The 23,537-nt window shown below is 44.9% G+C and overlaps 1 protein-coding gene across 1 annotated transcript in view; it reads right to left on the reverse strand.

The window, feature by feature from the left end:
- Window positions 1-6,376: 6,376 nt before the first annotated feature.
- The window catches only part of Popdc3 (popeye domain cAMP effector 3), a 29,264-nt gene continuing 12,103 nt past the window's right edge, over window positions 6,377-23,537 (reverse strand). The window contains exons 2-4 of the mRNA XM_085691062.2: window positions 9,312-10,034; window positions 8,275-8,383; window positions 6,377-7,159 (exon numbers count right to left, since the gene is read on the reverse strand). Coding sequence (XP_085547188.1) covers window positions 6,878-7,159; window positions 8,275-8,383; window positions 9,312-9,796 — 876 coding nt within the window. The 5' untranslated portion in view covers window positions 9,797-10,034 and the 3' untranslated portion in view covers window positions 6,377-6,877. The remainder of the gene's footprint in view (window positions 7,160-8,274; window positions 8,384-9,311; window positions 10,035-23,537) is intronic.

A 23,537-nucleotide genomic window follows, 5' to 3' on the forward strand; every position in this document is an offset into this window, starting at 1 on the left:
GATGGGCGCTTGCCGATGGTGCATGCTGGATTAGTGTCTTCTCAGTTCACTTCTTAAAATAAGAATTTAGTGAGCATATTTGCTCTTTACCAGACACTAAATTAGGGACAAGTTTTTGCCATAAAATTTTAGTTATAAATAAAATAGCATAGAACCTAGTTTAATGTGAAGGCAGAGGAGCTCCCCCCAAATTATCGTTTTTAGGAAAAAATACAGCAAGCAATTACACTGTTTAATTATCATTTAAAACAGAAGAATTTGCATAATTCTCCATTGCCTGTTTCTGTTTGAAAACATTATTAGGGATGCCATTAGGCAGGGAGCGTGCCAGTATGCTGAGTTCCTTGGTGGCAAATCAAAGGCCACTGTACACAATGTAGCCTAAGTGCAATCAGCCAGATACCACCAGCTAATAGTCGGTAGGGACCTTTCCACTCAAATCCTGTATCTTTTCCATTTGTCTTGTCTGCCTCTCTCAGCCTCTCCCCTAGGTAAGTGCTGAACTGCTCACATTCTGGAGTTGCTCAAATACTCTTTGAAAATTTAAATAGGCCTACGCTTATTTTTCAGTATTTCCAACACAAAACATCTCTAAGCAAATCAGTATTCAGGTTTTCAACCAGAGTCATCTTGGAATGCAAGAGCTGCTTCTTTGGGTCTCTATATCCGGAATAAGTATTGTTCAAACTACCAACAGTTTTAGCAAGGGGGGTAAATGGCATCTTCACTGGGACTTCTGTTTTTATTTAACGCCGAAACTGCCGATGGTACTGCATCATTGAAATCAGTTGGGGGAGGATTTGATGCAAGAGCAGTTACAATTGCTTTTCTTCTGTGAGACAGATAGTTGGCAAAGCTACTGCCATGTGCCAGGTACCGCTCCCTGGAGTCTCAGGGAGGACATTAAGGGAGGGACCCCTCTAGAATAGATGTGAAGTCGTGCACTGGCTGGGCTTTTGCCTCCAGGGAGCCAGCGTCCATCTCTATAATACCCTATTACTTGGAAATCCCTTGTGCCACACCAAAAATACCCGCCATGTCTTGGAGCCCTCACCAGCTTCTTTTTGCAAAAGCCCCAACTCATAAAACTGTATTGAGCATGAAGTGTTATTTCAGGGAAGAGTAAGGACTGAGAACCACACGGGACGCTGAATGAATTTTTCCTTACGTGGAGTGATGGGCGGCCCTCAAGGCAGATGGGTGAGACGAGGGAGGCTTCTAGGAAGGCATACCTCACATGAGCTGTGGAAATATCTGCGGTGAAAGCGGACTGCCCCAAATTTACAGAACGTGGCTGTGCTCTTTTAGTCTACCAACGGATAGCCAACCCACAGCGTTCTTCGTGATTCTCCTTACAGGCTGATTTGACTTGGAGCTAGCTGCCGCAGCTGATCCGGGAGAAAGGCGCCTGCTTGGCTAACGTTCCTAGGCAATCACTGATAAATTCGGAAGACGTATAATTAGCATTTTTGGTGTTGATTTCTTCTTCAATTCAGATTGGGGACATTTTAATGTTCTCAAAGTCAAGGAAACAGGATTATGGAGAATGCAAGGACTGGAAAAATTGGGCTCAATTGCGACCATTTACTGTGAGCCAGACTCTCCGACCTCTGCACATAAAATGGGATCCTTCCAAGGAGCAAGCAAATGGAATTACGTGTTCTTTTGTTGACCTTCTGTGTCAGTCTTCAATGTAGATATTAGGTTTTTAAGGTAATCAATGTTAGCATGATAATAAAACTTCAAATTATGCTTGGATCAGATATACGGTGTGTCATTAAAATACTGGTGGTTTGGTAGGATGATAAAAAGTGTGATTGCTGCAGTTTTTCATAACGGTATGCTTTTAGTCTACCACATTAAATCTATATTTATTTGTGCTTACACATGAATTACATTTTAGTAGGATGAAAAATAAAATCAATTGGACTCAAAATATACTCAAACTATCTTTTATAAAAATAGCGTTAATTTTGGACTTAATTTCTGGAGGAATTTTTGTTGTTATTTTTTTAAACAGGGTCTCGCTGTATAGCCCTGCCTGGTCTGGAACTTGCAACGTAGACCAGGCTGGCCTCAAAACTCATGGATATCTGCCTACCTCTGTCTCTGCTTCCAAAATTCTGAAAACAAAGGCATGCACCACTATTCCCAGCTGAAGTTTAATATTTTAAACAATTCACAATCCATGGGAACATGGAGCCCATTAGAAAACATTGTCTAGTGCCACATGAACGTTTATGTCCTTGGTCAAGCCAAACTTCTCATGTTCCTCATCTTTTGTAGTGTTTTGTTTGTCTTGGGGTTTTTCTTAGCTAAGCCAGGAGGGTTTTTTGTTGCTGTTGTTGTTTTGTTTTTGTTTTTTTTAACTAGAGATTGAATTTAGGACTTTGCTAGACAAACACTGAGTTATATCCCCAAGTAGTGTTGCCCCCGCCTTCCCCTGCCCCGTGTGTGTATGTGTGTGTGTGTGTGTGTGTGTTGTTGTTGTTGTTGTTGTTGTTGTTGTTGTTGTTGTAGTTGTTGTTCTATAGGAAGATCTCTCCATAGCCCAGGCTGGCTTGAAATTCACTATGAGCTGAACTGAAGCTTGTGCTTCCCTTTCCTCAGCCTCTCAAGTGCTGGGATTACAGGCATGAGCCACCATGCCTGTCAAGAAAAGGTTCAGCAGAGATGAAAAAGGAAGGAGGGACCGATAGGGGGATGGTTTTGAGTACTTTGTCCAATAGGTTCTGCCCTTCTGAGTGTGTGCTATGTAAGCCTAGTACACTTTGCTCTCATCCTGAGGGCAGCACATGAATTTCCCTGTGTTATGAGATAGACAGTTGGCAGAACTGCTGTCGTGTGCCAGGTACCGCTCCCTGGAAGCTCAGGGGGCCTCCATTGGAGACGTGAGAATATTTCTCCAGTGCACAAGTGCTCAGAGACCCATTTGCTGTTCTTCACAGTAGAGTAATCTTGGGAGCAAGCTCCTAAGGCTGTGGAATCCAGGGCACATGGTCAAATCTGTTTCAGGAGATGTGAGTGAAGTAAAGGCTTGTGCGATGGATCTGTAGCCTGGGGAATTTCACTGTGAGTGCAGTGTGGGTGTTTGTGGGCACATTTCCTGTCACCATCTCTCCTTTTCCCTCTCACTGCTCTTCAGAGTCCCTCTTGGCCACAAAACTAAGGACGGAAAAATCTTAAGGCAGTCACACCAATTCTTTAAAGTCAGGGTCAATCCTTGACAAGTGCCGGCTTTCTGAGTTTGTGACATGGGAGATTACAAAGGGTCTCTAGCTTGTAAGCTTCTGAACTTGTTTAATGCTCTGTTGATTCGAAATTCGTATTGCTTTCTGAAGAAGGGCTCCACTTATCTGTGAATAAGCAGTCTTCTGTTCAGAACTGCAAAGCGTTTCTAGCACAGGTGCGTACCCCGGGCCTCTCACCCTGCCGCATGCACAGCAGTGAGAGACTGGGGACGATTAGGCCGAGGTGAACATCAACACAGTTTTAATAGAAATGAAATTCTCTGTGCACCACGGGATGGCAGTTCAGGGGTATTCTCTAGTTTCAGGGGTAGCCATTTCTGCTTTCCATCTGGGCTGATCAGAATATTGTGAGATAGTAAAATAGAGTTTTCTAGACATTTCCCGTTAGACACATAGTGTCTACAAGGGGCTCACCATAGGGTCTTTTTTGTTTTTGCTTTTTGTCAGGTTAGACGACCTGTAAATGAGAGAACGTGCTAGATCACAGCACCCATGTTGTACAGTACCAACCTCTGTGACAGTGGAGACGGTGAGGGTCCCCGCATTGTCCCTCTCTCCCTCTAACCGCCCTTTTGTGTCCTATCCTAAAATTGTTTTTCTGAAAGCTCACCTATAAGTTGGCACTCTTCCTGCTGTGTGATCTGCTCCCCTCACATAGTGACTTTGTTCTTGGTGACTTTCCTAGTTATTAAGCTAGCTGATAATTAATTCCTGCTAAATTATCACTTGGTGTGACCTAAGGTATTACATTATCACCTGGGAGTAATGTAAGGTAGGAATTTGTTGCTTAACTGCAACCAAGTCTTAAAGACACACACAGAGACCGGAATTTCTCCCAGAGCCACGGTGAAGGTGTGACCACCTCAGAAGGCGGCTGCCACGGTGTCTGATGGTGTCTCTTTGCTTAAGAACTGCTGTGGCCACGTGTGGTCAGAGGGGACAGTGTCCCATGCTGTTCCTAGTTCACGCTGGACTTGCCTTATTCAATAGCTCACTCACACCGGAGACGCAGACCTTGCCGTGCTGTCCCATCAACAGTAGATGCACTGTGCGCACTTCTCCTCAGCCCCTTCCGGGCTGTACTGTGGAGGTGTCTGAGAAAGCGCCATGTCAGGCTTATACCATCTACCCCTCTTACCCACAGCTGTGCTCCGTCAGCTCTGCCTCGGGTCTGTGTGATGGCTGTGGGGCTGTTTAAGGTCTCTGAACCCCATCTTCTCTCACCCGCTCAAGGGCAGCTCTCAGGTTGTGCACCCCTACTTGGAGATCATGCCATTTGCATATGTGGGTGCCTTTTTCATATCTTTACCAGCTCTAGCCATTTCCTTTTCAATCCCACCACTCATTCAGGGGACTGAGCATTTCTTTCAATTGCTCTTCAAATCAGAAGGGCTCAGAAAGCAAACTTGGCTCTGCTCTTGCATGCCTTGCCCCCATTCCTCTTTGGTCTGTTTTCACCCAGCTCTTCTCTGTTTTCACTCTACCAAAAGGTTCCTGGTGAAGCTCACCAGTGTACTTCCTCCCGGCTCAGTTCCGTGCTTTATTCCAGACCTCTTAAGATTCAGCCTCTCAGCCACATGAATGACACTTCATTGTTCTTTCCTCACAGTTGCTTTGAGGGAGATTCGGGTCTTTGTGTCTTTCAGATGTTAATACGGACTGATAATTTTAACACCAGGTGAGAGGCGTGCAGGGATGTGATTTTGCTTTCTGGGAGTCGCCTCTTGTAATGGTCATTTCAAAGCAGAAGCTCAGGATTTGTTTGTAGCGAGACACTAGTCTTCAAATGGACATGTTATTTCTTCCACTTACGCTACTTTTTAGTCACGTCCGAGAACGTCACATGTAAAAAGAAGCAACTGCTGCTTCCCGTACCAACAGTGGGACTTGCGTTTGTCAGCGATTGTCACAAAAAAAAATCAGATTCTAGAAATGGGTCTGTGAACAGTGTCTTCATGCAGCTTCTGGAACTTCAGACTCCCTTGTGTCCTTGCTGCCTCACTGGCTGCTCCTTCATGCCCTGTGCTGACCCCTCCCTACCCCTGATCATTAAGGAAATCCTCACTGGTAAGGTCCTGGGGCCACTTTTGTCCTGATCCATTCTCACTTGGCATCTCCTCATGAGTTCAGAGACCATCGACTGTTAAATATATCAGAGCTGTATCTCTAAGCCAGACCGTTGAGTTCTGACTCACGTTCAGGGTTCAGGGGCATCTGACTCCCAATCTTCCCCTCCACTACAATACCCTCCTCCCCTCCCTACCCCTGTCCTCAGCAGGCCAAGTGATCACAGGGAAAACACATCACTATTCTATTTCAAATCCCACAGTGGCTGCTGAATACAAGTCCAAGTCCTATGACTGGCCCCACCCAACCTTCCAACCTTAGTTACCTTTCTCTTTGTGCCCACTCTGCTCCAGACATGCTGGCTTTCCCACTGGCGCTGAGCTGGCCTGCTGTGCTCTGCCCAGGACCCTGCATGTGCTCCCCCTCTCCTGCCCAGAAGGCCCTTCCCCAGCATCTGCACAGAAGATTCTCTCCTCCAGGTCTTTGGGAAGCATGGCCTCTTGCGGAGGAGACCTTCCCCCATCACCCCAATCCCACTGCCACCCTCCCCCATCTGCCTGCTTGGCTTTCTCTTTCCCCGTGGCCCCATCACTCTGTATTCAGAAGCGTTTCTGCTTTATCTTCTCTCCTGCCCCCAGGATGGAAGCTCTGCGAGGGATGAATCTCCGCTATCACTAGATAAAGCTATCATCAGGGCCCAGCTTATAACCCAGAGCCACAAACAAGGCATAAGGTCCATTTGTCAGATCTGTAAGGGCTCTTTCTATGGAGGGCCACTGCATACGAGCTTTAGACAGGCAGCTTTCTAAAGACAAGGATCAGGGCTGCACCTAAGGATCTCTTCTTCCGAGGCTGGGAATTCACTGTGGAAATCCCTCCCCACCCAGGTCTAACAGCTGCCCCTGCAGCTGAGCGCAGGGACCTCAAAAAATGTGCATTCTTACTGTTTATGGCTATCATGCAGTTTTGCTTTCTGTGAGTCGTCTCCTGTAATGGTCACTGTAAGGCATAAGCTCAGGACTTGTTCGGAGCAAGAAAGCAGTCTTCACATCGGCGCGTTGTCATTTCTTACATTTATTCTGCTGTTTAGTCACCTCAAAGAACTTCACATGGAAAAGAAGTAACTGCTTCCCACACCATCAGTGGAACTTCAGAGATTGTTGCAAAAAAAAAAAAAAAGCAGATTCTCGAAGTGTGTCTGTGGACAGTGGCAACCTGTTCTCATGCTGAGAACATTTGCTAAGCGCCTCTCCTGGGCCAACAGTACAAAACGGCATGTTTGAGAAAATGTTGGAGAATGTGAAATTGCATTCTCCCAGTTCTGATGCGGAAAAAAGGGGCAAACTGCCTGTCATTATTCATCTTCCTATCTCATCATAACAACAAAGAATACAAGAAAATTTGTAAATTTTATTTGCAGTGCAGAAGTGACATTGAACCAAACAGCTGTCAATGACATCTAGACTCTGAATTTAAGTTATAAAAATATCAGTGTGCTAACTGGGCTGGGGAATGACGAAGTCTTTTTCATAGTAATCACACAGCTTCCGGTTTTGATGTCATTTGTTACAGTGTTGTCTGGAATTGCGAAACTGTTCCGTTAGGGGTGATCTGGACAAGTCTGGACTTGACATTTGATAGTAGTTGGGTAACCGAATATCATAGTGATGTTTCTTCCCAGTGTACACCCTGTCGTTCAAGGCATAGAGTTTATCTGCAATGTCGCTGCCAATCAACACGGAAAACAGGCGGGAGATGTAGCGGTGCTGAGCAAAGAGCAGGTATAATTTTTTTCTCCTCCAAGACACATACCGACAATCAGTGTCTGCTGTGAGGGTTACCTAAAACCATGAAGACACAGAAACCAGACAGTGAGAGATTCAAGCACCGTTATTAAAGCTTTATTTTTATGTGTATGAGTGTTGGACCTCCATGTATGTATGCATGCCACATGTGTACAGTGCCCAAAGAGGCCAGTGCAGGGCGTCAGATCCCCAGGAACTGGAGTTACAGATGGTATGAGCTGCTATGTGAGTGCTGGGAACTGAACCCATGTCTCTGCAAAATCAGCCAGTGCGTTAATCTTAGCCACTGAGCCGTCTCTCTAGCGCCTTCAACCAAGTTCTTCTGCCCCAAATTTTAATTGAATTTCTTACTATCCTCTTAGGTTAAAAAATATTATGAAAACTTAAGATATTAAATATTAAAATAAATTAAACTACATGATTTACTTCTTATCCTATCACAATGCTTGCACAGTGCTCCTCTTGATTATGTCTTGCATTTTGCAGAGCTATTTGGTATGAAAATGAAAGCATAGAGCTGGCTAATATCAGAGAAAGACAACTAAATATGAAGATTGTGGACTTTTAACACTAACACCCTTTCTCTGGTACAATATGGAATATTAATACCACTTTTGCATATTTACATGAATTTGAATTTGCATGTTTATAGGAAACTGTATAGCATCATAAATGGAACCAACTGAAATGATTGTCTAAGCCTACCAATACGTGGCAGCTGGAAGTGCCAGCAAGTTTAGAAATAACTGAAGCCCATCAGCATTTTTTAAATTTTCAAAAGCCACTTATTTTGTAGTAAGTGCAATTTCTTCTCTTGGCATATTCTAAACTATCACACCCACCAACAGTGTTGAAAGTCAGATCTCAGTTATCACATGTTAATCCCCAGATATGAGGTTCAACACAGGACATCTAGACAGTAGCCATCAGACTCCTTCCTGCCACAGCTCCCCCATTCTCTTTGTGACTGCGACATCAGCGAGCAGGACTCAGAACTGGGAAGGCTGCATGAGGCAAACTGTATCCCAAAGGTCAATATAAATTAAGGCTGTGTTAAATGTTATTCTACCTGTATGCATGCTTGCTTTAAAACTAAGATTCTTCTGTTCAGAAGACTGGGGTGTTAACCATGGAGCCTCTTCAGCCCTCACCTGAAAAGTTCCTTCCTCTGTGGGTCTCAGAGAATCCCACTCCGGAGAATCCAGGAACTGAAAGGGGAAGATGTGGTGCAGAAATTCGCCATCAACTGTCACTCTGATCCTAGCAAGACACAAGAACATCTCTTGTGAGGGGAGAAGAAAGTGTGTACGCACTTGGCCGTGTAGTGTGGGGGGAATGTCCTTCCAGTCTCTGGTGACTTCTTCCCTGGTGAATTTGGAAGAACCAAACATTGAATGCAGATACTACCTGGGTACCCTAGAAGATCTGGGCACTGATGCTCCTCGCTTAGCATCTGGAATAGTCGTAGGGGAAATTCACCAAAAAATGATCAGGGCGCACACGGATGAGTTCCATCCATCTGAATATTGTGCTTTGGCACAAGACTTGCGTGTACTCAGTCAGATTTTCTGATTACTTGGAAGTGGGTTTAAGAGCATAGTGGAGATCTGCTACAAGCACCTCTGTGAGTCAAAGGTTTAATCTTTTCGTTTATATGAAAAACATATTATTGTTTGCTCCCTCAGACTTTTCCAAGGTTAGTGTTTATACATTCATACTCTTGAAGTCATGGCTCCCACTTCACAAAAGGGGGTGGATGTTAGAAATTACTAAATAAATTTGATAATATAAAATCAAGAGTTTCCAGTTATGCAGAAGAATGCCAGAAGAGTCTACACAAAATGCTTGTGTCCCAGTGAAGGGTCTATCCGTTCAAGCTGCTTTGTCCGTCTTGACATTCAGGGACTAGCTACAATGCAGCTCCTGTATCCACAGAGCTAAACTCATGCATCGGTTTCATGGCTTGTGAGCTTTATTTCTAAGATGAATGGCTAGATTATCCCCTGATCCAAGTAAGCAATACCATGTGCTCTAAATACCCGCGCCTATGATTCATGTCTCAAAGATTTCTCCAAATCTCAGCGTGCTGAATGCCACCCAGGACCATCCTGCCCCAAGATGGAAAAATACAGAGCAAAGAAACACAGACAACTGCTATAGGGAAGGACGGAGCACGGAGGGTACAAACCTTCCGGAGACAAGCATGGAGAGTCTATCAATGGACGTCTTCCCTTGCATGGCGTAACAGTGCTCCTTTTCCAGAGAAACCACTTCAGAGCTGAGAGCGATCGTTCTGAAGACCGGCAAAGGGATCCCGAGGGGCTTGAAAAGCGAGCTGTACAGCACCTGGAATTCTCGGGCAAACGTTATGCTGTGAACTTGATACGCAATGTGAACAAACTGCATGAAGCAGATCACAAACAGCACAAAATTCCAGGAAAATATGTCAGCAGCACAGACGTCTACCCACGCCCAGACTGCGGAACACAGGAAACCCAGCCCCAGCAGACTGAAGACGTAAAGGAGCCCGAAGAACCCACTGCCGCCCATAAAACCTACTACAAACAAGATACTGGCGAGGTGATAAATGGCGCCTTCGGCCTCTTGCTTCCAGGCCGTGCAGACTGGGTGCTCAACCACCAGGCTCTTCCACAAACTTGAATTCTTTTCCATGGCTGTACTCTCTGCTTCCCTTGTCAGTTCACTTTAGATGACACTGAAGCCAGCACCGCAGTCCTTTGCTTTCCCATCACCGAATGCTCCTTACTCCTCACAGAGCAGGGCATGCTGAAGCTGGCATGACGAGGGGTTTAGTGAGCACAGAGCCAAAAATCTACAGATTCAGCACCAGTTTCCTTAAGCTCATCTGGGCTCCTGATTTAGACCAAGTCCTCAAAGATTTCGCTATTTCCTGTGTAAGAGAAAAGGGACAGAAGATGATCTAATTGAGCAGATAGAATGAATGGTGCTTTACTTAATGAATCAACAGCATTACTTATGCAAATTGACTTCCTATTGTTAGGAAATCAGGATGTTTTAGGCACAGATATTAATTAAATTTCTAATAAGAGCATATTTACTATGATTGGCTAGCTATTTCTCTTTTCGTTAATGTGTTTTTCTTTTATGTGCATTGGTGTTTTGCCTGTATCTATATCTGCATGAGGGTGTTGAACCCCATGTAACTGGAGTTGCAGACAGTTGTGAGCGGCCATGTGGTGCTGGGAATTGAACCCAGATCTTCTGGAAGGGCAGACAGTGCTCTTAACCATTGAGCCATCTCTCCAGCCCTGGCTAGCTACTTCTTCATCAGGGTGTGCAGGTTTAGTTTTTGCGAACTAGAGTCTGGTGCAGGAGAATTGTCTGTATTCTGTCAATCATGTTTTAAATAAACGCTGATTGACCAGGCAGGAAGAATAGGCAGGGCAATCAGACAGGAAGTAGAGGTGGGGCGATATGAACAAGAGAATTCTAGGAAGGAGGAAGCCCATTCCCCCCGCCCCCCGCAGTCCAGCCCAGACCGCCGAAGAAGCAAGATGTGACCTGCCCCTGAGAGTCGAGTAATTGCCTCCATCAGATGATGGAAGGCAAATTTGTGGGGCATATTCTTGGTTAGTGATTGATGTGGAAGGGTCCAGGACACCGTGGGTGGTGTCAGTCCTGGGCCGGTAGTCGGGAGTTATATGAGAAACCTAACTCAGTAAGCCATGGGGAGCAAGTCAGCACCACAATCCTCCATGGTCTCCTTCAGTTCTTGGTTCTCGGTTCCTGCCTTGAGCTCCAGCCCTGACTTCCCTCAATGACGGACACTAACTGTAAAGTGCAATGAACCCTTTCCTCCCCAAGGAAAGTTTCAGTCATAGCAACAGGCAGCAAACTAGGACACTCTATAGCCAGTTTGTCTCTATAGCAGTGGTCCAGAGTACCTCAGAATTGCATGACACAGTGACTGAAATGGAGCGTCACAGATTTTCCCCATATTAAATACAATGTGTTTCAGATATTAAATAAGGATTGCTGAGGAATATGTATTTTGAATAAGCTCTCCATGTAATTATGATGAACCCATAGACCTTCCAAGCTCCTCCCTTGAGGGATACTGTCTGACGCTACAGTATTTACACTTTATAGATGAAGAATTTGGGGCTCAGAGGAGCCAGGGTTACATCCAGGGTACACAACGGTCACAGAAGAGCAGGACTTCAGCACAGTGTCCCTGTGCTGGATCCAGTCACACAGTCTTCCATGGAAGATGGTTTAAACCTGACCTTTTAAGGGCTCCCAAATAGCCGGGCGGTGCTGACATGGCACATGTCTTTAATCCCAGCACTCGGGAGCAGAGACAGGCGGATCTCTGTGAGTTCGAGGCCAGCCTGGTCTACAAGAACTAGTTCCAGGACGGGCTCCAAAGCTACAGAGAAACTCTGTCTCGAAAAACAAAAACAAAAACAAAAAAACCCAAATAAATCAGGAAACATAAGAAACACATGGTCAGGAGACAGATCTTTATGAATGCATAACAGTTTGTGAAATGTTTAGTGAGTTAGATTCAGATAATGTAAGAAAATACATAGTATAGGACAGCATAATTTTCTGTATCTGTGGTTCAGGTTAACATCCAATCCATATAAATACTCCTAATTCCTGTTACTTAAACGTTTACCAGACAGTCAATGATATTGCTGTTTGTGTACCTCTGCTCATGTATTCTCTACTCTTTCAGCCACATTGTAAAAATGCTAACATGGGCCCTAGGTCTGGAGAGAACTGGGCATGTTGATGGAGGTCCGGGATCTTTCCACTTCCTCACCACTGATGGCTTCACTGGGAAGAGTCCTCTAGGTTGAGTTGTAAAGAACACTAACATGCAAGAACCTTGAACCTGGATGCTGTATGTACTGTCTTCCAGGACACCTGTTAAAGTCCCATGTATCACAGCCGTGTCTCGGAGGAAAGATCAACTCCACACACAGAACCGAACATGCCTTACTGAGTGGAAAGGCACAGGTCAGCACTCATGGAACCAGAAGCTGAATCACAGGTGCCACTGCTGTAGGTGCTCCTCAACCTGAATTTTTTTCTCAAGTAATGAGAGTCCCACCAGGCTAATCAGAAAGCAGGACCAGGAGAAAGAGGAAGGGAGTGGGCAAGAAGGGACAAAAGGCCTAGTAGATACACACCTTAGAGTGCCATTGGGATTTTCTCTTGTTTCAAAGGGCATCTCTAGCATCTCACAGACCTAGCCAATCTGTGAGACCCACGATGCAAGCCGACCGGCATTCTGAGCATGCTCAGCTTCTGCCCTTGGAAAAGCAACGCACGCAATTCTCTACTACTAGGGCTGTCACAACAAGGAACAGCTTTTAAAATGCAAGGATGAGTGAGAACTGCAAATACCAGCCTGCAAATGTCACTCCTTCTGTTCTACTTTTAAAACAGGGATACTCAACCCAGCCACGAAAACCAATATGAAAAGAATTGCTAGAAGGTCTCTGAACTGTGGTTTGAACTTCCTTAAAAATTTATAATCCTCAGCAAAATGTTAAAATGATCCTGGTAAGGGAAAGGCCATGAAAAACGTTTATGGTGATTGAGAAGGGAGCACAGGGGAATCTCCCCCTTAAGATGCTTGCCTTGGAGGATACGTCCGGGTCTCTCTGTTCCAGAAGTTGATCCAGCACGGTTCTAGGAGGAGCTGTGCTTCCGGCCTACTTCTGTCACACTAGAGTTCCTACCAGGACTTCTCTCCGTCCTGGACACAGGACCGCTGAAGCATTTGACTTGCCCTGATTGAATTACTCCACACCCACCCTGGTGTGTTTTTATCCAGTCACCACAACAGATGTACTTTATTAGAAGAGGAAGAACTGACAGGAGCAGGTGATGGGCAGGAAAGGGCCTCTGCCATGTGTCACGATCGCTCTGATGGCCGAACATGATTCATCCGCCAGCTGCCTGACTCACAGACCCCCAGGCCTTCCTTGCCATTTTGTGTGTAAATAACTTCTGGGACGCCCAAGTACAAGGACCTTGTCTTGGCCACTAAGCTACAAATGGTGGAGACCAAGTCTAGCAAACTAACCAAGTACTTCCAGGTTTATCCAGTTTTTCTCCTGAATCTTCAGGATGGTGAATTATAAAGGAATAAGATGCAGAAGATGATAAGAGCATCCTCAGTGGCAGGCAGGATAATTCTGGTGGCACACTAAAGAAGATTAGCCCAGAACTGCACATAACTGCTTAGAGCATTCCCATTTATTATTTCACTGCCTGAGGAACACAGAATCTAAACCATTATGCCCAGCATGGTGAGCTGGGCACAGCCTGGTGAAGTCCCTGGGGAGCTTAACAAAGCTTGGTGAAGTCCTGGGGAGATTGGCACAGTCTGGCAAAATCCTTGGTGAGCTGGGCACAGCTTGGTGAAGTCCCCGGGGAGCTGAGTACAGCCTGGTGAAGTCCCTGGGGATCTGGGCACAGCCTGGTGAAGTCCCTGGGGAGCTGAGCACAGCCTGGTGAAGTCTCTGGGGAACTGGGCACAGCCTGGTGAAGTCCCTGGCTGCAGGTGAAAGGGAAGTTAGTCACATCCTGTAGCATGGATGCTCAGTGTGTTAGAGTGTGGGGAACAGGTTTGCCAGGAAACTAAAGAACCTCTCAATGGATGTTTGAGACCTGTTATATCTGGTTATACTGCTCAATTCATAAGTCTGCTTCTGGAGACACAGTCACTCACGAAACCATTTGCTGTATTATTTAATGTTGACTGATTCTTCCCCTAGGATCTGAAATTCTAAAGGGCATCAGAGCCAGAGACAGATGTTACTGTGTGCCTGACCCCTGGCATCAGGGCCAAAGACAGATGTTACTGTGTGCCTGACCCCTGACCTTCAGTGGGTGTTGGTTGAATATGCTGGGATATTCCAGTCCTAATGTGGGATGTTGAAATACTTTCTGTTTGCCCCAGGGGCACAGACACAGGGTAGAGCCCAACCTCAGAGACACTTCAGCATAAACATACTGATAAGTTGGGGAATCTCTCCCCACCCCAAACATCTGGACCAACCCCAAATTCACAGGGACTCCTTGGCCTACGATCTTGAGCTTCTTAAGAACATTTCGTTACTGATATGATTAAGACAACAACTAGCCTGGTACCAGTGCTATAGAGTTAGTGCGGATTGCCAAGCAACCCACAAGTTCAAAATTCCCATATTCTACTCATTAATTAAAATCAGATCCCAACTTCAGTAAGTGTTCCATATGTCAAGTTCTCAGTTTCTTTAGCTGTCTTTTTTTTTTCTACTTATCCACAAGATGGTACACTTACTAAGTACCTACGTGCCAGGCAGATTTTAAAAACAATCTCTCAGAACAACCCTGTGAGACAGGTAATTTTATCTCAATTTTACTGATGAGAATTTTGAAATTCAGAGAAGATACATAAGTTGTTCAAGGTCAAACTGCTCAAACGTTACGTGCATTCCTTACCGCACCGGTCTGCCTCTGCTACACGTCACCAGGACTTAGAAGCCCGCTGCTCTCACTCTGCCCCCATTCTCCATGTGAGCCTAGGACACTGAGTCACCAACAAGCAGGGGAAGCACCTCCTATTCTTTCTACTTTAAGTAGCACCAGAAACTTTGGTAAGGTGGCAACTCCAGAAATCCCAAGAGGCCGGAGGATGAATTAGAGGCCAGCCTAGGCTACACAGTGGGACTTGGTCTAAAAAGTAAATAGTAAGTAAACAAGCAGCAGTATCCTCCCCACCCTGGGTTTATGTATGACCTCCCCATCCATGGGCTTTTGACCATGTTTCTAGTACAAGGCATGAATTCCTTCCTGTTAAGCAGACCTCAAATCTAACCAGAAAGCAGTTGGTTACCCCCATAACTACAATGCCACTATTGCACCAGTGGGCATGTTTTGCTTGGCAGGTCAGTACTGTGCCTTGCAGCACTGACAGCTAGGTAAGAGAACTGATGACTCTTCTACCCTACCAGCACTGTGAAAGCCAGCAAGGAAGAAGCTTCTAGCTCAGTTTCAACTTAATTTTTCTGTGTTCTAAAACCAAAGTATATGACATCTTCCGCAATAGGGTCTTGTTATCCAGGTCTGGGGCATAACTTACAGCAATGGTAACAGTCTGCATTGCTTTGGGGGCATCTGGGGTCACCCCTGGTCAACAACTCAGAAAGATGTGTTATGCCTAGCAGTAGGATATTCCTTTAACAACATATAGCTACAAAAATGGCATTATCCACCCATGCAGGGTACTTCTGTTCAAACTGTGTGTGTATATGTGTGTGTGTGCATGTTTGTGCACCACTGCACATGTGTGGAAGTCTGAAGATGACCTCAGGGCTTGGTCCTCCCCTTCCTTGATTGAAGCAGAGTCCCATTGTTGTTCTCTGTAGCATACACAAGGCCGGCTGGCCTGTGAGCTCCTGGGAATTCAGTCTCTGCCTCCCACTCCGCTGTAGGAGCCCTGTGTTTACAGATACACACAGATGCATCTGGCTTTTATGAGCTTTGGGGATTCAAACTAAATCCACGGAGTCTTTCCTCTAGCCCTGGCTTTTCTTAAATTACATATCTTAATTAGCCTACAAAGTCCTAGGTTTCCGTATTTCTTTTCCATGTGTTGGTTTTGGCTGACCTACTCCATACCCTCTCTCACCTTTCCTCCATTTGTGCTCCACTCCATCTTCACGTCGCCTGCATTCTACTTTCCCCCACACCAAGCCCTGCCCTCTTCTAGCTTCCCAGCTTCTGCAAACACACAAGCCTAGGAGAAAAACCTACTACTGTTGTTTTGCTAAGCGGACATATTATCCAGTTGCCTTCTAAACATTATGTTTATATCCGTGGATTAAGGCTCTCAGCCTTGGTCAAGGAGGCTTGTTCTCACAGTGGGCCGTGGCTAATGCAAAGACTTAGAACCCATGAGGCAGCACGACAGGGCAGTAAGTCCTCCAAAGCACTCACAACAGAGCGACTTTGACCGCCAAACTGCCAACTCTGTCCTTCTCATTCTAGCAAGCTCCCAGGTAATTGTTAGGCACCCTAATGTTAGGTGATTGACATCTGAATTACCCTTATTTATCTGGAATTATCAGCTTGGCCATTCCAGAAGGACTTACTGCCCTGCCATGCTGCCTCCCGGGTGCTACACTCTGGGTCCCCAGCTGTGTCTCTGTGGGAAGTGTGCTGGCTATAGCTCACTAGCTGCTGACTGGGCTAGCCTGTGCGTATTTCTACTCCCCAGGGCCCTGGTCTCACTGTGCCTGGAAGTATTGTGTGATTTTTTAACCTTGTTTTCTAGCGGATAAATCAAGGGATTGGGCAGCACATTACGAGTCCCTGTAATCCGAAACAAGTGACTCAGTGTAATGTGGGATGAGATCGTTCCAAGCACTGGTCAGACGTAGTGCTGACTTGCAGAGCTGACTCAAGATCTCACCAGGTCTGTGCTTGTGCCAGCATCAAAGACTGTTAACAGACCTGCCATGTGCTCCAGCTGAGGGGTGCTTTGATAGGCAATCAAGATGAGGAACTATGGTTAATCTAAGAGGAGGAAGGGAACCAGAACACTGCAGAGAATAAGCTTTGGATTTTAATCTGCATTTTAAAGGGAGTGTCAAGGCCCACATGTAAAGGTCTTTGCTGCTATGATTTGGTTCTGAGATGTCCACACAAAGACCAAGTCCCCAGCTTGGTGCTACCAGGGTGGTGGCTGAAACTTCAAGAGGTGGGACAACTGAGAAGTTTCCAGCTATGGGGGCATGCCCTTGAAGGGGATGTTAGCATCTAGCACTTGCCTTTTCTTTCTGTCTGGCTATGAGGAGGTGATCAGCTTTGCTTCAGCACACCCCTCCTACCATGCTGCTTCACCACAGATCCAACAACAGGACTGGGGCTGAAGAGATGATTCAACAGGCAAGAGTGTTTGTTACTCAGTCATGAGGACTAAATCAGCTGCCTTTCTATTGCTATGATAGTACACCGTGGCCAAGGCAGCTCAGGAAAGGAAATGTTTAATTTGGGGTTCATAGTTCCAGAGGGTTGGAGCCCATGCCTATCATGGTGGTAAGAATGGCAGCAAGCAGGCTGGTATGGGGCTGGACAGCAGCTGAGAGCTTGCATCAGGAAGCAGAGAGAGATAACATGGATGGCTTTTGAAACCTTAAAGCCTACCCTGAGTGACACACCTCCTCCTCCAAGGCCATACTTCCTAATCCTTCCCAAACAGTTTCATCAATTGAGATCAAGTATTCAGACATAAAAGCCCATAGGGAGCCATAAAAGCCTACCCTGAGTGACACACCTCCTCCTCCAAGGCCACACTTCCTAATCCTTCCCAAACAGTTTCATCAATTGAGATCAAGTATTCAGACATAAAAGCCCATAGGGAGCCATCCCATCTAACCCACCACAGGACCAAGGTTTGCATCCTGGAGTCTATATTGGATGTGGTGGTTTGAATGTAATTGGCCCCCTTAATCTCATAGGGAGTGGCACTATAAGGAGATGTGGCTTTGTTGGAGTGGGTATGGCTTTGTTGGAGGATGTGTGTCACTGTGGGCTTTGAGGTTTCTTATGCTCAGGGTACCATCCAGTATCTCAGTCAACTTCCTGTTGCCTAAAAGTCACGATGTAGCCAGCACTACATCTGTCTGCATGCTGACATGCTCCCCATCATGATGATAATGGACTGAACCTTTGAAATTTTAAGTAAACAATTCCAATTAAATGTTTTCTTTATAAGAGTTGCTGTGGTCATGGTGCTTCTTCACAGCAATAACATCCCTAACTAAGACATTGGGTAGCATGCAAATGCCCATAACTCCAGATCAAGAGAATTCACAGGCTTTTTCAGCCTTCACAGGTACCCCTTTCACATACACATATGTTCATTCATATATTCACAGAGATACATGAGTACAGACATAAATAAAATAAATATTATTTTTTAAGACAGGGTCTCATTTTGTAGTTCTGGCTGGCCTGGACCTGACCTGACTGTGTAGACTAGCATGGCCTCTAGTTCATACAGCTCTTTCTGCCACTGCCTCTTGAATGCTGGGGTTAAAGGCATGAGCTACCGTACTCAGCCACCAAGAAACAAATTAAATTAAAAAAAAAAAGGATAAGCCAACCTCAGACCAAACTCTCCAAATTTGTGAATAAACCTCCCCTCTTTGTAAGCTGGTCACTCTTATACCTGTCACAGTAAAAGAAAGCTAGCAGAAGTGTTTCCATTTTAATTCTTTGCTTAGCAAAGGAGGTATTTTTCTCACACCGATCATTCTAAGAGCCTAAGACTTGTGGATATTTTGTAGTAGGTAAATTGACAGGCACTTGCTAGGTTGTAGCTAGTTTATGGTCTTTTAATTTTTTTTATCTTTCATCCTATGTGTATGATAGTATTGCTTGCATGTATATTTGTGCACTGTGTGCGTGCCTAATACCCATGGAGGTCAGAAGAGGGCATCGGATCCCGTGAACTGGAGTTACAGATAATCACAGTTCTCCATATGGGAGGTCAGAACTGGATTCTCTAAATGTTCTAAACCAGAGTCAGGACTTGGGGAACCATGCTGGGAAATGGCTGTTAGCCACACAAACGCAGAACATCTAGGGAGATGCATTGTTCACGATGGGTTCTGAGGACAGTAGAGAAGTGAGAATGTGTTGCTCATAATTCTTACTGATTACAATTCAAAATGAGAGTGCTTGGAGATAGTGAGTTAAACAAAATCTACCATTAAAGCTATTTTCACCTGTTCTTAAATAAATGTTGCCATTGGGAACGTTGAAGATCATGTGTGTGTTGGGAGGGGCGGCATGTATACAAGGCTCAGTTGTTAAGCTCACTGGCTGCTCTTCCAGAGAATCCACGTTCAGTTGCCAGCACCCACGATGGTTCACTACCACCCATACCCAAAGTTCGAGGGGATGTGACATCCTCTTCTGACCTCTGTGCGGACTGCACACTCACGGTGCATGGACACATGCAGGCAAGGCACATAAAAGTAAAAATAATAAAATCTTTGTAAAAAGATTTTGCTAGTATTCTATTTCTATTGAACAATGTTGGTAGGGAGTCTCTTAAATAAGAAGAGGAGGTGGAGAGACTTGGCAAGATGCTGGCAAACAGTGCATATGTATAATGCATTAGCATAGAAGTATGCAAGAATCATCCAAGATCATGAACAGAGAGCTGACAAAATGTGAAAGATATTGGCTACAATATTTATGCGCCACAGGCAATCACTTGCTAGCCAAGGCATCGGTTTCACTGTCTAGTTTCTGCTTACAGGAACGGCCAACACTGAAGCTATAGGAAAACATAATTTTTCCTTTTACATTAAGAGAGTTTCACTTGTCCAAGTAATTATAATACTTGACTTAATCTTTTCATTCCATCTTCTGATGATACTTCACCAAATGCACCAAATATACTGAAATAAGACATCTCTGTACCCTCCAGGGTACAAGAGGGCTCACACTAGTGACGGCTCTCCCTTAGGGCATGGAGGAGACCCTGTCCTGTCGTTCTGCAGGCTGCGCCATGCATGGAGGAGACTCTGTCCTGTCACTCTGCAGGCTGGGTTGCACCTTTGATCTTCCTCACTAAACAGTGTGGAATATCCCTGGAAACATCACACTTTCTCTGATTCCTACGCCACAGTTGGCATTCATTCCTGATTATCTGAGCCATGACTGTCTTCACATTTTACCACACACCTCAGAGATGCATCTGACCTTCCCATCCTTGCGTGTGCTCTATGTAGCTCCTCTATATAAATCCTCAGTATTTGCACCCCCATCCCTGTGTGTGTTCTATGTAGCTCCTCTATATAAATCCTCAGTATCCGCACCCCCATCCCTGTGCGTACTCTATGTAGTTCCACTAAATAAGTTCACAGTATCTGCACCCCCATCCCTGTGTGTGTTCTATGTAGCTCGTCTATATAAATCCTCAGTATCTGCAACCCCCATCCCTGTGTGTGCTCTATGAAGCTCCTCTATATAAATCGCTCTACATAATTCCCACTTTTGGAGAATAAGAAGAAGCAGTGAGTGGGATGAGATAGATGTCTGCTTAATTAGACAACATTCTATGGAAAATGCTGGTCAAACAGTCCCTCTTGTGACTGTTATGTGGCACTCAATTAGAGGACTAGAGGAGGGGTGAGGGTCAGAGCTATGCTCCTGTGGAACCAGAGGAAGGCAAGCATCCAGGTTGTGATCTACCTGAGGAGTCTCTATAAGTGGTCTCTATGAGATAAAAGACCTGAGTCAACAAGACAGTGTGTAAGGTAATTAAGACCTTAGTCCTATATTCACAGGGAGACATAAACCTCCAATTACTTGATAGTTTGTAAGGTTGCATTCCAAATGAGAAGCGAAATATATTTACCCTATGGACCTCAGATCTGTGAGGCCGTGGGCTGAGGATCCTGGACTCGTGACCCACAGCAACTAAGATAATAAGCGTGTGGTTTTTTTTTTAAAAAAGCATATATATATATATGATCAAGTTAGGGAAGAAAGGGTTTATTCAGCTTATACTTCCACATCACAGTTCTTCATCAAAGGAAGTCAGGTCCAGGGCAGGGACTTGGAAGCATGATACAGAGACCATGGAGGGGTGCTGCTTACTGGCTTGCTCAGTCTGCTTTCTTATAGAACCCAGGACTACCAGCCCAGGAATGGTCCCACACACAATGTGCTGGGTCCTTTCTCATTAATCAGTAATTAAGAAATGGTCCTACAGCTAGATCTTATGGAGGTATTTTCTTAATTGAGTTTCCCCCTCTTAGATGACTTTGACTTGTGGCAAATAAAACTATCTAGCACTGTGTGTGTGTGTGTGTGTATGTGTGTGTGTGTCTGCGTGTGTGTCTGTGTCTGTGTGTGTATGTATAAAGATACATATTGGCACATACAAACACACACACACATATCAACAGAAAGCTAATCACACACAGAGTTAAGAACTGTCACTATACATTAGGCCTTTCATTAACATAATACTCATCTTTATGACACAGGATACTCGATCCCCACTACAGTTAAGTCAGGAAAGTACGATCATTTTTCTGAAGTGTCTGGAAAACAAGGCACCAAGAGGCATTAGAAGTTGCCTCCCAGAGCACTCTTCACAGAACCAGGAAGCCTCTGCACCGTCAAAGCACTTCCGGAGGAATTATAGTATATGTATACCAATCTTGTGATATGCACATATCATTCAAGACTTGAATTATGAATGACTGTCAGTTCAGTTAGTCCTTTGTAAAACTCAGCCTCATAGATAAGGCAAAATTATTTGATGTTCAAGACAACCCAGAGATCGGCACTCAAAATCTGGTCTATTAGAACACAAAAGAAGCAACTCTAATTCTTCAATGTGTATGACCCTAAACAATAGAGGTTATTGTGAAAACAGATGACCAATGAGAAGTTAATGCAGGATTCAGTGGCCTCCTTCTCTACCCTTATATGCTATTGACAGCATGTCTCATTTATTATGTACTTATTGTGTGCTCGGAACTTAAGGATCTTAAAATAAGGTATTAATTAATCTCTAAAGTTTTTGAAGTAGATCGTTTTGTTGTTACCATTTTATATATGAGGAAGCTGAGGTGAGGAGTTTGAACAGGTTACCTCAGAATATGCAATCCATAGAGCCCAGAGTCGACCGTATGCAAGTGGCTGCCGGTGTCCGTTCCCTTGCCTTGACACTGCGCTCCATGGATGGCCTGAATCTGAGTACTTGGACTTGCTAGGACAAATCCTGTTTGCGCCCTTCAGGATTAGATTTGAACACTTTAAATGTCTGGTTATGAAACCACAGATTTTGAGCCACAAAGGATGAGAGCGTGAACTCAACAGTTCAATTACTCAATCCAATAATTAACTAAAACAACAACAACAACAAGTCCTCCTTCCTTGCCGTGCCATGTAACTGAACAGCTGCTGTCTCTTTGTGTTTGGTTTCTACACCCTGCAAATGGGAACTCTTGCCTTTTCTGCCTATACCACATAGTTAATTTGCCAGATAAGAGAGAAAAGCTGACCATTAGACAATGTATTCTCTCTCTCTCTTTCTCTTTCTCTCTCCCTCTCTCTCTCTCTCTCTCTCTCTCTCTCTGTCTCTCTGTCTCTCTCTCTGTCTCTCTCTCTGTCTCTCTCTCTCTGTCTCTCTCTCTCTCTCTCTCTCTCTCTCTCACACACACACACACACACACACACAGAGAGACTTCTCCTTGCTCCCAGTAACCTCTATAGATCAAATGAATTCCCTTTTTGATGGATTTGGGACGATAAACTAGTTGGCTATAATCTTTTTTTTCTCTAGCTGAACACGTGCATTGCACGCCTGGATTAGTGAAGTCATTTTTGTGCTTGGTCACAATCGGACTCCTTTAGTCTAGAAAGTGCTACGAGTACCCTTATCTAATGGAAGGTCACTGCTAGTCTACTTTTAGCCAACCAGAGTCAATTCTGCTACAACACAACATATATGATCCTACAAAAATCATTGCACCATGCAAAATTGCAACCTGAACCACAGGGAGGGAAACGGAAGGGGATGTAATACCTCAAACCTTCACCAGTGGTTACCTTTGTAAGAGGATTAGAATTTAATAAAAATAATAGCACCAATTTATATATGTAAAAGGACTAAGATACACAAATATGGCTTTGGCCATTAAAAAAAACTGCAGACTGCCCAGGAGTGAGACCACTCTGCCCCCTAACCTCAAATAGAAAAGAGGTAAAAACCAAATACGGAGAGGGGCATAAAGTAGCATGCATGAGAAAGATTGCAGTGGGGAGAATGCATGGAAGGAATACATCTTCCATCTCCCAGGAGTCCTGGAAGCATCTCTTTTGGTTTAAAATGTAGCCCAGGGAAGCACACATCTAGATTAGGCACCTGTCTTATCAGAAACTCATTTTTATCCTAATGTCAAGCTCTCCTCAACTGACTTCTAGACTGCGTCTGGGAGCTTTTTGGGTTTAGTCCAACAGCACTAGGCAACCTCAAAGCAGCCACGGCGAATTCTCAGAGAGCCCCGCAGCATGCACCGGCCTCCTTTGCAGGTGCATGGAAGCAGCCAGCGCTTTCTCTTCACCCCCGGGCCCCACACTCTCTCCACTTGTATTGTCCTCTCTGACCTGCATTCTCTTCCGGCCACAGGCTTTTCTCTTGGCAGCTCGGATTCAGCCATTCTTTCTTTTCCCCCTCAGGTGATGCCACCTACACCTGGGCTCTTCAAAATGCTTCACCATCTCCAGCTTCTCTTCAACATGAAGACTTTCCACTAGCAAGCTCTATTTGGCGCTTTCCAACGGAGCTGTTTAAACATGTTTGGAATGCTGAATGGAACACATTTTCATATAGGAA

The sequence above is a fragment of the Myodes glareolus genome, chromosome 1 (assembly GCF_982192425.1).
Source record: "Myodes glareolus chromosome 1, mMyoGla1.1, whole genome shotgun sequence".
In the NCBI taxonomy this organism is placed as follows: domain Eukaryota; kingdom Metazoa; phylum Chordata; class Mammalia; order Rodentia; family Cricetidae; genus Myodes; species Myodes glareolus.